Below are 15956 nucleotides of genomic sequence, written 5' to 3'. Positions count from 1 at the left end.
GCAGTGTCTGTGACACGCCACCTCCTACCTTTTTCTTTTTTCCCAAGCATTGGCACAGAAAGACAAATGTTAACTAGTGTGTGTTTGAGGTGGATGGGAGGGCATGTGCAAGATGAAAAGTGCAGCATCAGGCTCAGGTCAAAGAAGAAACAGGGCAGGTGGATCCCATAAATCTTCTTCAGTGGTCATAAGCTGGACAAATACAAAGCTCTCTCAGCAGAATGGCAGCTGTGGTTTAATAGGACCAGACTATTACTGCAACCTCTCAGGGCATGGGGGAAAAATGACATCTGATCTGTTTAACAGAGGATAGCAAGACTTCAGAGCGAAATTGTTGATAGGAAAACTGTCATTTATAGTATTATATTTTCATTTGCTGCAAGTTGTGCAGAGCTCACCCGCTTGTCAATACATCATTTTTTAATTTCCAGTCATTGCTTCGACCACTAGGTGTCACTCTTTCTTCATTTGAGGTGCTGCCCGAAACGCTGATTTTAGTAGAGGCTTTCCAAGTCAAATGCAATTATTGTACACTGCAAGATCCTGTTTAATCCATTCTGATAGCTGACAAACAATTTAGATCATATTATTGTTCTCTAATTGGCTCTTCTTCATGGGTGTTAATGTCAGTTGGTGGCGATGGTGAGAGTGGTACATGGAGGTGGTTCAGGCAAGTGAAACCCTTTTCAGCATTATCTCAGCTATCATGAATATATATAATCAAACAATCATCTGTCCTGTTGACCCACTACAGGCCAACATTATTTTACTATAAAAATGGATTTCTGTCAAATTTGGTTCAGACTTTCACAGAGGGCAGACGATCCAGCCAAATGAAGTTAACATACGTGGTCTTGAGGGAAATGTCTTCACAGCTGCTTTCAAATTTGGAGCTCAGATGTGTCTCCCACCTAGGAGCAGATGTGATGACTTCTTCTCATCTAACACCTTCATGTCAAATCTTCGGTTCATTCATTAGTGTTTGTGTTTGATTTACAGCGAAGAACCTTACAAGGTAATACAGCACCAGCCTTGCAGTTTGTGGTATGCAACATACCAGTGTTGGGTTTTCTTTGTGGTTCACATTCATCCTTCGTTTGTACAATGAAATGCTTTGGATTTCTCTCAGAAAGCGTTCAGATCACAGCAGATGGAGACAAGTGCTGCATTTAGCACAGTAGAATGTAAAATGGCAAACCTCCAGCTCTGAATACCAGAGCTTTCGTTTTGATAGATCTTTAAAAATCCCAATACACTATGACCTTATGTGGCTGTGCTTCACATAAGAACAGGTAGGGTTGGGGGCTGTTTTAAAAAAAAATTTTAAAAAATCTGTTTTAGTGGTGCCAGCGAGATTTTAGCAGACACTCCAACAGACAGCAGGGGAACGGTAGAGATGCAGTATCTCAGGAGAGAGAGAGAGCCACCACAGCATGCTGTAGTCCCTGATGCCAATTACTGCTGTCACCCATCTGCTTTGGGCATGCAGTGAAACGTGGGATAAGTGACCTATTTTCTGACAGTAGTGTGACTGCAGAACTTCTCCTCACATCAACAAACCGAGTGCTCTCTCCCTGAGAAGAGGAGGACAGGGATGGTATCATAGGAAAATACAAACTGGGCCGATAGAAAACACTGGTTTACTTTTTAGTTTTAGTTTGAGAGGATTACACTGGTTTTTAATTGGGTAAAAAAAGTGTGATGATATTTTGCCCAGCGATATAGTGATATAGTTTAAAATGCATTAAAGTACTCTAAGAATACTATGAACAAGGGGGCTCATTTCATGCACCAGCAGCCTGAGATAACATCTCAGTCAAAAAACATCCAACACTGAACACTCAGCTTGACAAAGCGTCCTCCTAATATAAAACTGATTGGCTGTCACCTGAGTCAAGTTAATTTCTGTCTCTGTAGACATCAACCGATATGCAGTTTTCAATGATTTATCAAAGTTGATTGCTACATTATCAGAAACAGAATGCATGTAATTTCCAACTTGACCTCATTCAATTTAAGACAATATCAAGACTGATAGTAGACTGTCTGTCTTATGGAAACATTATGTTTGACAATCTTATTTTGCAGCAAAAACAATTAAATAACTGAAGTGAGATCATTTGATCTTCTCTGATAAAACAGATATGGATAAAGTGTAACTTTGCTGTCTGGTGTGAGATTATTACACTATCTTATGCTACATTATACTTCTAATCAAAGAGTTGTTGAATCATTATACGGCTATAGGCCACATTATACCTCTGATTAAAGATTGTGAAACCATTATATAGTTTTAAGTTGCATTCTACTCCTGATTGATTGCAGAGAATCATGGCCTTGCTTTTCTGATTGTAGAAAGACCATCTATACTGCACAGGAAGTCAAGGTCAAGAATGTGAATGCTTAGTTTGGAGGGGGGCCAAAGCTATAAGAACGTGAGAAACGGTCAGACACTGCAAGATTTTGCCGGGCACCCTCCTGTGCAAATCTCCCATCCGGACGTAATGCTCAAAGTGTTCTATGGAATAAAGAGATTGTTGATTGAGCATTAAACACCGAGTGTTGTTCTTCCTTCAGACCAAAGATTAAAGAGTTAAGGTATTTAACACTGGTTTTGCCGAACTCTCTCACATAAGAGTAAAGTACTGCATTCCCATTTTCTTTGGGGTTTTTTATGCTAACTTTGTTACCTGTAGTTGCTTTTTCCTCAGGTTTAATAAATATTTCTGTGAGAGTCCTGCTGGTCATTACAGTACAATCGAATATAAATACCGCAGCAAATTAAACATTATAAAACCATTTACTGTTCTGTCACATGATCAGCTGCTTGTTAATACAACCAGCCAATAACATGGCAGGAACTAAATGCATTTAGGTATGTAGACATGGTCAAACTGAGCATCAGAATGGGAAGAAAAATGCTGAACTACTGGAATTTTCCCACACAACCAACTGAGAAGAGGAGCATCTCTGAGCGCACAACACAATTTTCACACTTAATGCAGATGGGCTACAGCGTGAGAAGACCACACACTAGGTGGCGCTCCTGTCAGCTAAGAACTGGAAACTGAGGCTACTATTCACATAGGCTCACCACAAGACTGGAAAAGATCTCCTGATAGTCTCACTTTCTGCTGCTAAATTTGGATGGCAGGGTCAGAATTTGGCGTAAACAACATGAAAGCATTATACCTGCCTTGTATCAAAAGTTGAGGATGCTAGCGGTGATGTAATGTGTGTAATGTTTGGGGGAATATTTTCTTCGCACGCTTTGGGCCCCTTAGTTCCAGCTGAGCATCATTTAATCATAGTATCGGTGCTGGCCACGTTCATCTCATTATGACCACAGTGTACCCATCTTCTAATGACTGCATCCAGCAGGATAACACACCACATCACAAAGCTCAAATCATCTCAAACTGTTTTCTTGAACATGAAAATAATTTTAAAACTGTTAAGATCAGAAATGAAGTTGTTGAGAGTAGTAAGAGTGTGCTAGATTCCAAGAAGATGCTTGGTAAGGGGTAATGATTGGTAATGATTATGAAACAACACACAGTACTAAACAACATGAAACATAGACTTGTGATTAAGCTTTCACCTCTGATGTAGATGAGGTGTGGTGGCGGCAAGGAGTGCAGCGTGGCATCTGTGGCTCCAGCGTGCTGCACTCGACAGCTGTGAACCTTTCTGTTTCAGCTGTGTACTCGCTGATCCAAGGGCAGGAGCCCTGCCAATGTTCCTGCAATCTACTGGAGCATATTTATGCAGGAAAACAAACAGCATTAATCTTCATGATGAGGAGTGCAGAGACACGCAGCGGTTTCCTTCGGTCAGCAAGTGCAGATGGTGTGTGTATGGCTTTTCTTTCTGCTGGTCCTCGAAGCTACATTTTAAGCTTTCCTGAAAGATGCACCTGCTCCCTCACACACATGCAGGGAGTCATATTTCCATCACTTCACTTTCATTGACTTATATTATTTCTTTTATTTTAATCCACTCTAAAGCTCATAACGATCACTGCTGTTGTCCATCCTGACCTCACACAAAGTCTTACACCTTAAATGTAGTGCTTTACATGATGGGAACAATTTGTCCCCAGCTAGGACGCGAGTACACACACACACACACACACACACACACACAAACACAAATCCTAAGGGCTGAATTGATCCTGGCTCTCAGCTCTAGGCTTGTTATCGCTGTTTTTCCTCAGCTAGTGTTCCTAGTGAACAAACTGTGTGTGTGTGTGTGTGTGTGTGTGTGTGTGTGTGTGTGTGTGTGTGTGTGTGTGTGTGTGTGTGTGTGTGCGTGCAAGTTCAGCAGAGCTCGGTCTCCTCAAGGGGAAAGATGGGGAGGGGGTGAGTGACTCAGCACAGTGATTCATTTGTAATTTGGAGCAGTGCTTCTTAAGGGTGGGCACACTTGTCAGAGATGAGACTGACTGAGTGAGCCAAATCATTGACAACCGCTGCCTCCTAACAAGCCTGAGAAGAGGGAAAGAACGGGGCAGGGGGAGGAGACACCACACCACGGACAAAGATCAATTGCGTTAAACAGAGACAATTCAAATGAAGAGTTTCTGCACATAACTGAGAAGGGTTTAATGGTGCGTACAAGGCAGTGTATCAATAAGGGGGGAAAGCAATAAAGGGAAGCGTGACAGTTTGTAAAACATATGCATGTTCCTGCCCTAAATTGAGAACATGAAGCATCACCTGGTACTATGTGGGTTAGCAGGCCAGATTTTCCCCTAAAGCCTCCAAATCTGTCGCCAACTGATGACATCATGTGAAATCCCTGGCCCTCGCTTGAACCCGTGAATCAACAACTCTGCCTGTTGACAGCTGGAGGCTGCAGTTTGTTGGGCAGGAGGAGTTTTGTGAGTCATCCCTGAGGAATTACATCGCGACTGAGTGGCAGATTTATGATCTCTGATTCACGTCCTTATTCACAGAGCGCGAGAGAAAAATCACAATCACATATTTGAGGATAATTACTTGCAGATATGCATGCTGCACTGTATGTCTTCTCCGTCACTTGCAACTTTTTCCCGGGGCTTCTGTGACTGCTTTTTTTGCCATCAGTGAAAGACGACTGTTTGGATTGAATCTGGCTCCAAAGAGCTTGGCTGCATGTTTTATTAGTATAAAGAAATGTTCTCAGAGCTCAGTAATATATTTTGCACGTGGTTATGTGGTCCTGCCAGACGCTCTGAGCTCATTTTCACTCTGTGGTCATTCCACGTCTTATCCCCAAAGGTGCCTCGCCAGCACCACTCACCTCAAGACTGTCAGCTGGCACCTCAAACTGGTCAGTTATGCAGACAGGCTGCTAAAAAAAGATGAAAGGTTATTGGCTCTTTATAGATAGGTCAGCTGGCCCGAGTTGCTGAAACAGGTTTGGTGCAAAAATAATCCTTCCGTCAGATCACTGTTGTAGCTCTCTCAAAGATACCATATGCTCTGAGTACAGAGAGGCGTAGCATATGCAGCAGGGAAAAACAATAACGCTATTTAAAACATTTTTTTAAATGTTAAACTATATTGTCTCTGTCCATGGTGCTGAATTGAGTCATTCTTTTATTTTCTCCTGGCAAACTGCCAGTTCAATCAGGCGAGGTTATTTGGAAGAACTGAACGTGATTATACTCCAATGGCCTGTCAGAGCAGAGGGGTGACAGGAATTAGGCCTGGACCAAGATGGAGGCTTGGATGGGGCTCTGAGTGACCGGGGTGAGGCAGATATGGGGAGCAGGTGGCTCGCACCAATAAGAGTCTGAAAGGCAGAATGACAGAGAAGTGCTGAGATTTAAAGTAGGCAAGATGGGGGCTGATTGGCTCGGAGAAGGCAGTGTGGGAAAGTGGAAAATCGACAATACTATGTTTTTAATGCTTTTCTGCAGGTGTAAGGTTATACAGATCTTATTACTACAGCTTTTAAAACAGATTAAACCTATATTATTGGCAAATTTCTTTGACAAACATGTGACATTTGTATGTATTTGATCGAAACTGACCTGACATTATTGCTGTATTAATAAACAGAGTAAACAATAGTTAAGTTCCACAAAAAAAGAACATTTCAGTGTTGCTGCTGAGATGTCCTAACACTACGTTTGCCCTGTACTGAACTAAACACAGGCTGTTGGAGCACTGCGACATTTCTCATAACTCACAAAGTGACACAAAAAATTAATTTTCTGGCCACAGCTGTGACTTTTCTAATGATGTCGTCAATATGCTCAGACAATGAAAAATAGTGGTCCAGTGTAATTCGCCATAATCTAATTGGCTTGTTCTAGTTTTTGAGACCTGTGCCCGGAGCTGTTAGAGCACTCTCACTGTAATTTAGATATATTTAAAATCGTATGATTGTACAGACCAAGTTTACCACAGTTGCCAATGTGTCCTAGCACAGCAGATAAATTATTGCAGTAGAATAAAGCACAGTGGAATAATTGGTTTATGACCACAGCATCCCGACCATGCCTGATCTCTGATCTGATCTTGGACACTGAGCAGGGTCGAGACTGGTTAATGCTTGGATGAGAGACTGCCTGGGAGTACAGGGTTGTGTAAGCTTGGACGCCACAGTGGTGCAGTGAGATGTTTCCTGGTTTGATCCCTGGCTTGGGTTTTCTGTGTGGCATTTGCATGTTCTCCTTGTGCCTGCATGGATTTCTTTTGAGTATGTTGGCTCCCTCCAACTGTACAAATGTTAGACTAGGTGGTAGATTAGCCATGGATGTGAGGTAAGTGCATAGAATAAAGCAATGTATGGTTAACACTTGTTTCACTTCCAAGAAGGCAGACTTACTTATTTCTCTAAGCTTTGTGACAGTCTTTCAAAGTTTTTCTTAGAAAAATGGTTACTTTTTCACTAATTTTCAGTCCAGTGCTTATAGCTAAATGCTTTCAAAGGATGTTGTTCTATTTGTTAAGCCACTGAACACTGACTCATGCTGAGGACCAAAGCAGATAAACAGTATATGAGCTAGGGAAGCAAGGAGAAAAGACTGAGGTATGACAAATTACACAAGAATTGGACTGAAATTCACTGCCAACAGATCTTTTGGAGTGATGAATCCAAATTTGAACTTTTTGGTTGAAATCATTACAAATCATCACATCAGTGACACAAAGAAAGTCCAGAGGTTAGCAGTGTGTGTCTTTAGCCTTCTGTAAAACACGGGGAGGGTGCTGTCATGATTTAGGGCTGCATTTTCCATTTGTAGCCAGTGGTCTTGGGGATCTTGTCAAAACTGATGAAATTCTGAATACAGAAAAGTTCAGTCAGATTTTTATCCACCATCCAACAGCATCTGGAGAGCATCTGCTGGGTTACACCCTCATTTCATTTTGTTGGCAGAGAGTAGTAAAAAGAAGCAAACATCCCTCAAATGTGTGGAAAAGTCTGAATTTTGAATGGGATAAAAACTGTTACTGTTAGTACTAACATCAAAACGGGGGAGGGGTCATTTCTATTAAAGTTTTTATGTATAAAAAGTGTTTTTTATTATTTTATTTTTGTCAGTCGAACATTGCATTGCAAGCCTCCACCCAGCTAAAACTTACATCTTTTAGCTGCATCTGGCACAGGGTTTACATTGTCCATCGTTCCTGCCAAAAAAAATAAACATAAAAAGGTTATACTACTAATAAAGTACATACAAATAAAATTAAACGAAATTAAAAAGTACTTATTCCCCTTCGAAGAGCAGAACAATAAAAAGGTAACCTATGGAAGGGAAATGCAGACTATAACGTGCCACATTAAGCGTTTTCCTGAGTCTACAGGCTGAATAGACATCCTTAGGAAAAGTCCACTTCTCGAAGCCTCACGAGGCTGTGTCAGTTACTAGCAGTTTCGTCTCTCGCCTGTTGATGTCAGTCTTGCTCCTCTACCCCTCGGAGTCCCCACGCTCACACACATTTACACACAGCTACACTCTCGCAGCTTCAAACCCGGATGGATGACTTCACCGTTCTGCCTGGGTTTCCTTTATGATCCCGGGATCTCCCACTTCCCTCGCCAGACATCAGCCAGCAACACAGGCGAACACATCTCTCTCTCTTTCTCACACGCGCACACAGATACGCACACACAGTCACGCTCGGTTCCTCTGCTGCCGCTGCAACACATCCAGAGACCACAGAGAGACCACAACAGCACCCGGACCTCACGCACCGGCTCCCCTCATCCACGCAGACCGAGGATCGCAGCAGGAAACGGCGCTCTCAGACGGAACTGTACTGGCACCACCGGGGAAGAATTTCAACAACTTTTTTTGCTTGATTTAAAAATAAAAGAACTTCCCGAAGCTGGTGACCCTTCTTCACTGTCGTGCCACGATGTCTGAGGTGCTGCCATACAACGAGGGGAAAATGAGCGGATACGGGGCGGACAGCGAGGTCAGCCAGATGTCCTTTAGCTGCGGACTGCAGGACACAAGCGCCTTTTTCGCAGCGTCGCAGGCAAAAAGACCCCCAAAGCTCGGGCAGATCGGCAGAGCCAAAAGAGGTAAAAACGAATTCAGACGTTTGACATTTACAAAGAATGGCAGAATTATATATGCTGCGCAAAAATGAGCGAATTATACGAATGGCGCTTTAAGTGACTTTGGAATTAAGTTCCCACGTTACTGTCGTTTCCAGAATCTTCAGTGATTACCAGCAGCTCGATGCAAAATGCACCCTAGTTGTTGTTTTTCTCACAAGTGTCATTGGTCGTGAACGACATCCAGGCTGTTTACATTCACGCACCAGCGATAATATTCATGCAAGGACACACCCCGTGATGCAATCGACTCAAGTATAGGGTTTAAACGAAGGGATTAAATAATATTAATAATAATAATAAAGAAATGACTCGAGAATGAGTTGTTTTCACCGAGTGCGTGTGTGCGGGGATTGGGGATTTGCGATAGTAATAATAATTCACCGTGCAAGCGCACAAGGGCCACATTTGCCCAAACTTACTTTTATTTAGTGCGCAATAGACCCCCAAAATAAATCGTGACTTCTGATTGTGGCTCTGAGTAAACAACCTCTTCCTCTTTTTCTCCTCCACAGTGGTCATCGAGGACGACCGAATAGATGAAGTCCTGAAGGGGATGACAGACAAGTCTTCGCCCGGCGTTTAAACGTGACCGATGCCTTGCAGACTTTTTTAATTTTGATCACCGATTTGAAGCACTTGTCGGCTGTGCATGTTCGAGGATTGTGCGGGGAGGAAAAAAAATCACGACGGCACGAAGCGAGGATGGGGTGATGAAATGAAATGGAGAGGAAAAAAGAGGCAGAGAAAAGGGAACGGAGAAGGCTGAAGAGAAGAGATGAAGGGAAGAGGAAGGAAGAATAAGATGAGAGAGAGAGAAAGAGAGAGACAGAGAGACTCTGGGGAGGAAAAAAAAATAAAAGACCAAGATTTATCATGGGATTGCTGGCAATTCTCCAAACGAATCCCGATTTTAACTACAGCTGCGCAGCAGGATGTTGAGATGGCGGGTCCCGCTCTGTATCTCAACCTCTGCTGACTTTAATGATGGATGAACTTGTCATTAATTCACGACCATCTCTATTTTTTCCTCCTTTCCCCCCCTAAAGCGCTGTAAGCATCAAAAATACTGCAACTAGAGGCTGAAGCTAAATCCCAGCCCCATTTCAATAAGTTGTACAGTAGGTAGGCTAAGCTAAGACATCCCCCTCCCCCCTCCAATACCTTCCCTCCCTCCCTCCTTTAGGCTCTGCTTTGTTGATTCAATCGGCGACGGTGCATTCAAGGGAGCTGTCCTTTCAGCACCGGTCCAATGCATTCCTGTTGCTGCTAATGCTTTTTGAAAACAGACCAACCAAAACTCTACAGTCTGCTAAATAGAGGAGACACGTTGTATGTAAGAAAAAAACAAACAAATATATATATATAAATACATATATAGATATATATAGGAGGGTGCAATGTGAATATTTTCTGTTTTGGCACTTAAACAACAATAGGCTGCAGATTAATTGAAAAAAAAACAAGGCTACATTCTTCTTCTTGCATCACCCATCAGTGGTGAAAGGTGCAGGCTGACACCTTCATGTAGCCGATTTACACCTGCACATATCTCTTTAAAAAAAAATATTTTCTTTGCATTTCCAAATGCTCAGATATCTACAGAGGCCAGCAGGAACACGGACATTATAGTAATGTTTTAAATAACAGTCATGAAATTGATGGGAAAAAACATTTGCTCTCTATAATTTGGTTGTTTAGATTTTGCAAATATTTGTGTTTCGTCTTCGATGACTTTAAAGATTCTCTCCATCTATTTGCATGAACTTTCACTCCGGTGCCAACGCAGGTGCCACCACTCTTACCCTGGCACGCTTCTTTTTAACGAAAGTCATATTTGTATTTTTATATCTAAATATTTGTTATTTAAATTATATGCTAGTCTATCGTCTTAGAATTCATCAACGGGAATATTTGTATTACGGAGAGGATATACAGAATGAGACTGGCCTTCAGAGAGGCAAAGCGAGGACTTTTTTGGGGGAGTTGGGACTGGTCTCATTCTATATCAGATGTCGCACATTTTTTAAAGACTAACTGAATGTGTCTGGGGTTTTTGCACACATCAATGTTAAACTATTATTAAGAAATCGTATACTGTGACTTGAGCTTCGTTGATGAATTTGTTAGAAAATGGCAGTTTTAGAGTATATTGCACTGTTTACGAGTATCCTCAAATAACATGTTGTTATATGATCGATTTTTGGACATTACCGTTTTTGTTTTGTTCTGTTTTTCTTTTTCTTTTCTTTTTTTTTAAAATTTGTTTTGTTCATTTTGTACCATTATTTTAAAGAAACTGGATATGGTTTGTTGTGCATGAAACCTTAATATTTTCAATAATGAAACATCGTTTTATGAAGCAAAAAAGCAACAAAAATGTCATGACATTCTAAGAATGAGTCATTGTATATTATGATGCCATTTTCACTGTATTTGGTGAATTAATAAATGGTGAAAGAAAATGTTAATGCGATTCGTTGATATGGCTTTTATCCCAAGACACTCTCTCTCTCTGTGTGTGTGTGCGAGCAGAATAACAAACAAACTTGGACTGCTTCTGTGAATCGCACTGCAGAAGGCAAAAAAATCAACAACAACACATAAACGAAACAAAGGGCGCACCATGCGACGCACACCGTTGCAGCACTGGGAATCGAAAGGCTTTTGTGCAATCGGTAGCCATCACCTTTGTGACAGTAAATACTGATCCTCGATTAAAGAGCGAAACAGTGATCCAGCTGCTGAGCTGTTAAACAGCTCTTGTGCCGGCCTACACTAGTGAATCTGTTAAATCCAAAACCCCTAGGGAGCTACAACTGGCTACATGATCATCTATCAAAGTCTGGCAGTGTCCCTCATACAGTAGCTCTTGATTAGTCTATCACAGGCATGTTCAAGCTCGCTTTAATTTCCCAACTCTGACGCACAGGTATCATAAGTATCATGGTCTTAAAATACTGGTTGCAGCATTTTTATTTGTTTTTCTTCATCCAATGTGCCCCCATTGTCCTGTCAGGTGAACTACATTTAAACTATCACTTTGCCACCTCTCAGTTATCATCGGTTAACTGTTCCATTACTAGTCAGCCACTACAATAAGCTTGTGGTCTATGCTATTTACCAGCCGTACATACTATAACACAGGGATCAGTGAGCTTGGAAAGAAGGTTGACTGGACTTCTTTGAGTTTCGTGAAGATACTAAATAAAAGAACTGAAACTTTAGAACTGAAGAAGCCTCTGGGATGAGAGGTGAAACGTCTTCACAAAGATTAAAGAAGTCCAGTTGCTTTTCTTCAAGCTCTTTAGACTATACAGACCAACGATTTCACCTGTTGAGACCTTCTAAATCCTCAAGAACTGTTGCTCTTTGGACTTCCTAGCACAACCAACACTTTAGTTGGTTGGGCTCATGCACCCATTCATGGCAACCTTCTGATAAATTGTTTGCTGAACATAAATTTGCTTAAAAGTGAGAGCTTTTGTTTTGTTTTGTAGAAGAAAGCTTGGTAGCAAATCAATAGTAGACTTAAATGTCCTGGATTTATGAAAACATTGGTTTCTCTATATCAATTTGACTTTTCCCAAATGGTAAGTCACTTCACAGCTTTGATCAATGATCAGTGGTTTTTGAATCAGTGGTTGTTGATCAATGCTAATGAGAATTTGAGTATTAATGATCAAGGAACTGCCCTCACAGCCCATTGTTCATTGCTGGTTTCAGTTATTATGTATGTACTGTTTATACGGTTGGGGGAAACCTGCAGTCAGCTAAGACTGAAGAAGTCACTTGGATGAGTAACGAAACATTTCTCCAATTGAAAAACGCTGCGTCCAGATGAACAGAATGAACCTCTTGGGAGTCACTCCACAGCTTTTCTCTACAGAAAGCCTTATTTTAACAGTGATTCTTGTTTGGGAATCATAGTTTTGTTGTTTGTTTGTTTGTTTTTATTTTTCAGGAAGAGCTGCTAATGAATCCTGTGCCAGCAACATTGTTTATCTTTTCGGGGAAACATGGTCAGGTAATATCAGCTCTCCACAACAAACTGAACACAGAGCCAATCACACTCCAGCTTCTATTTCTGGAAATCATGCAAGCACAATAATACATTTCATCAGTTTCAAACATCGAGTACCAGGACGGATCTATAAACAGCTACATGTTATGACAACAACAACACCTGCATTTTTATTTTAATTGCACTCCATCCTAAAAGAAGAATATACGAGCGTCGACAAAGCGTCATGAGTGTAACCATCCACGTTCCCATCAGCGACATTATTGACTGTCCTCACAACATCAGCACTGTGCAGAATGAACAAATAGTGCTATTGATTATGTTGTTGTTGTAGTTGGTCTATGTGTGCGTGTGTGTGTGTGTGGCTGACTGAGGCCGTGGACAATTACACATCTCACAGTAATGGGCAGTCCTGGCAGGCCGGAACCAGACTGACATATATGGCCTGATATTAAGCTTCATGCCTCTTACCCTGTCATCAGCGTGTCTCTGTACATGTGAATCGTTTAAAAGTCAGACTATCAATGGCGCTGCAGTGGCTGTTCAGATTCTGTTGTTCAGGATAATTATCAAATATGTTCATGTTCATCAATTGAACAGATTATGCATCAATCTATAGAAATTTAGATATGTAGATTCTCCTAACATGAAACACCTCCCTAACTATTAAAAACACAAAACTGACTATTTCACTGAGTAATATATTCTTTGATTACAATCATCTTGTATTATCTCCCAAGAAAACTTTGAGATTCAGTAATTTCCATTAGCTTGGTGTCATCTAGGTCATGGTAGCCCAGAGTGTTTCAAAACAAGGCAGATGGACTTCTTTAGGTACGTGAAGACATTTTGCCTCTCGTCCAAGAGGCTTCTTTGGATCATAGTCACAGGTATTTAGGGCTGTCCCCTTGGGGCTATCCTTTTCCAGGCATTTTCAACCCCCACTCACACCTTGACTCAGGTGACCTCAATAGCTTAAATGGTAGTAGGCTGCAGGGATTTCACACCTTGGATCTGGTGATGGTAATGAACCACAACTTTTTTAAAACCTTGGCTCATGTGTTAATGATTGGCCTTCCCACAGCCTGGAACTCAAGGGTATTGAAAGAGTGTGAGATCATCTTGACAGAGAATGTGGAAAAACAGCCAAGAAGAACCTTGAATGTCTTTTAAAGAGCTTGGAGAGCTATTCCTGAAGACTTCTTAAAGAAACTATAGTACAAGAAATATTGCCTGAGAAAGGTCAGGCTTTGCTGAAGACTAAAGGTGGTCATACAAAATACTGAATTTCAAGCTTGTTAGAATTGAAAAAAGTCAGTTTTTGCCTAATATACTGTATTTCCATCTATGTTTGCACACAGTTCAAAAAACTGCATTTTCCTGACACAATATAAAGAAATAAGGGGTGGCTAAAGACTTTTGCACAGCACTGTATGTGAATAAAAACAAAAGTCATAAGAGGTTCTCTTTAAACTGCAGCATAAGATGTTTCTTTAACATTTCAGTGAACCTGTGAGCTACTGCCCTCTGATGACACACTCATTCAGTTCAATCCAGTCATCATTTTACAACTCTGAAGGTCAGAGGTCACATGACTGCTGGCTGGACTCGCAGATGTAACTCAGGCTGACGTAGAAGGTAGCCTGGGAGTGCAGGCAATGCTAGGGTCACGAGAGACGTGGCATTCTGTGCTGGGATGCAAACACGAGCCCCACAAACATGCAGAATGAGCACTGTCGATGTTATTGCCGTCAGACCCTCTGTTGTCATCCCTTAAGCACACAAACGCCACTTTCCCCAACATCCCGAGTGGGCATCCATTAATATTTCTCCTCCTGTTACATAATTCTGCCACACAAGATACCATACCATTATGCCCTCCCACGAGACATGCTGTTGAAAGCAGCAGCGTCGTTTTCTCTTAGACCGCGCTGCTTTTAATGCAGCTACCGCAGCTAGTCTGAAGCCAGTGGCTACACTGTGTGTAAGTGAAAGGAAAAGACTTTATTTTTTAGGATAACACTGAACACCCTGAATGCCAGAAAAAACAAATCTGAAAAAAATCCCAGTGATTTAAGCCACTTCAACTAGAGTTAAAAACCAAAAGGGAGTGTCCCTGAAATGCAAGAAAGACCACCTACTTATGCAAGGAAGTTCAGTGTGCACGCAACCACGGTATGTAGCTGCAAAGGTTAAAGTTGACACACACATACCGCTATGACCTACAAGGTGAGGGTCACATAACTCATGAGGGGGGGTAGCTGAGCTAGTATTACCATTAGCAAGCTAATCTGTGAGAAAGTTTACAGGCGCTGCTGAGTGTGTAAGCTATTTCTATATTAGGAAAAGCAGAAAGGACCAGAAACAACTGCAAAGTCATCATGTGTTTTAAGGCTCTTTAAAGAGTTGTTCTCAATGTGATTAAATTGGTAAGTTTGGACCAATGTTATTATCAATTATAATATCATTTTAAAGGAAGTTTTATTTTTGAGTCTTTCCTGGCACTGGCTTTTTGTCTCTTCACTCTGGACCAGAAAGGTCTTTTTCACAGCAGACATCTTGGCCTGTCACAGTACGGAGAACACAGACGATGATGGATGGATGCCACTTAGGGAGGTCCTGCTCATCTGCAGGCTGGTCAACACAGTGGGACACAGTGGAAATGAGCCATCATTGCTAAACATTCCTGCTGTTGTTCCTCTGATGATGTATGATATATGCCTTATGAAGAATCAACAGCAGGCTTGACCGATAAGTATCGCTGTATCTCCAACTTTGATCCACTTTGATCCTGAGAGGGCCAGACCAGTGAAACTGCATGATAACTGTGTAACATTTCAGTATAGTGAGGTCACGGCCATCACCAAAAAATAGCTTGTGATGCTTTGAGTTTTGTGACATCGTTTGTTATCTTGTTGGTAAAAGGCATCAGAAAATGTAGTCATGAAGGGATGAGCATGATCAGCAGCAATATTCAGACAGGCTGTGGCATTTAAAGGATTCCTAGTTGGTACTAAGGGCCCAAACTGTGCCAAGAAAACATCCTCTGCAATATTAAACCTCCACAAGCAGCTTAAAGTTTTGATATAGGGCAGGATGGATCCAGGCTTTTGAATTGTTTACACCAAATTTTGATCCAACCACCTGAGTGTCGTAGCAGAAATCGAGACTCATCAAACCAGATAATGTTTTTGCATTCTTCTGCTTCCCACTTTTGGTGAGCGAGGTGAATTGTAGCCTCAGTTTCCTGTTTGTTGCTTACAGGTGTGACACCCAGTGTGATCTTCTGCTGATGTAGACAATCTACTTCAGAGTTCAGAGATGTTCCAATAAAACTTACCTGGGACACAAGCAGGCAGCAAAGCTGTGTTGT

At 41.6% G+C, this 15956-nt stretch overlaps 1 protein-coding gene across 1 annotated transcript; it reads left to right on the top strand.

Annotated features, from left to right (window-relative positions):
• Positions 1 to 7954: 7954 nt before the first annotated feature.
• Positions 7955 to 11030, top strand: camk2n2a (calcium/calmodulin-dependent protein kinase II inhibitor 2a). Its single transcript, XM_085141989.1, has 2 exons — positions 7955 to 8523; positions 9075 to 11030. Exons 1-2 carry the CDS (start codon positions 8355 to 8357, stop codon positions 9143 to 9145), a joined length of 240 nt encoding a protein of 79 aa, XP_084998115.1. The 5' UTR covers positions 7955 to 8354; the 3' UTR covers positions 9146 to 11030.
• Positions 11031 to 15956: the final 4926 nt, after the last annotated feature.

Source organism: Neolamprologus multifasciatus, chromosome 18, assembly GCF_963576455.1.
Source record: "Neolamprologus multifasciatus chromosome 18, fNeoMul1.2, whole genome shotgun sequence".
Lineage (NCBI taxonomy): Eukaryota > Metazoa > Chordata > Actinopteri > Cichliformes > Cichlidae > Neolamprologus > Neolamprologus multifasciatus.
This window is presented reverse-complemented; position numbering and strand designations above follow the sequence as displayed.

Bases quoted from the DNA above. Each gene is read 5' to 3' on its own strand.
- camk2n2a (XM_085141989.1), top strand. From the start codon at position 8,355: ATGTCTGAGGTGCTGCCATACAACGAGGGGAAAATGAGCGGATACGGG. The intron at 8,524-9,074 runs GTAAAAACGAAT...TCTCCTCCACAG, and splicing joins GATCGGCAGAGCCAAAAGAG to TGGTCATCGAGGACGACCGA.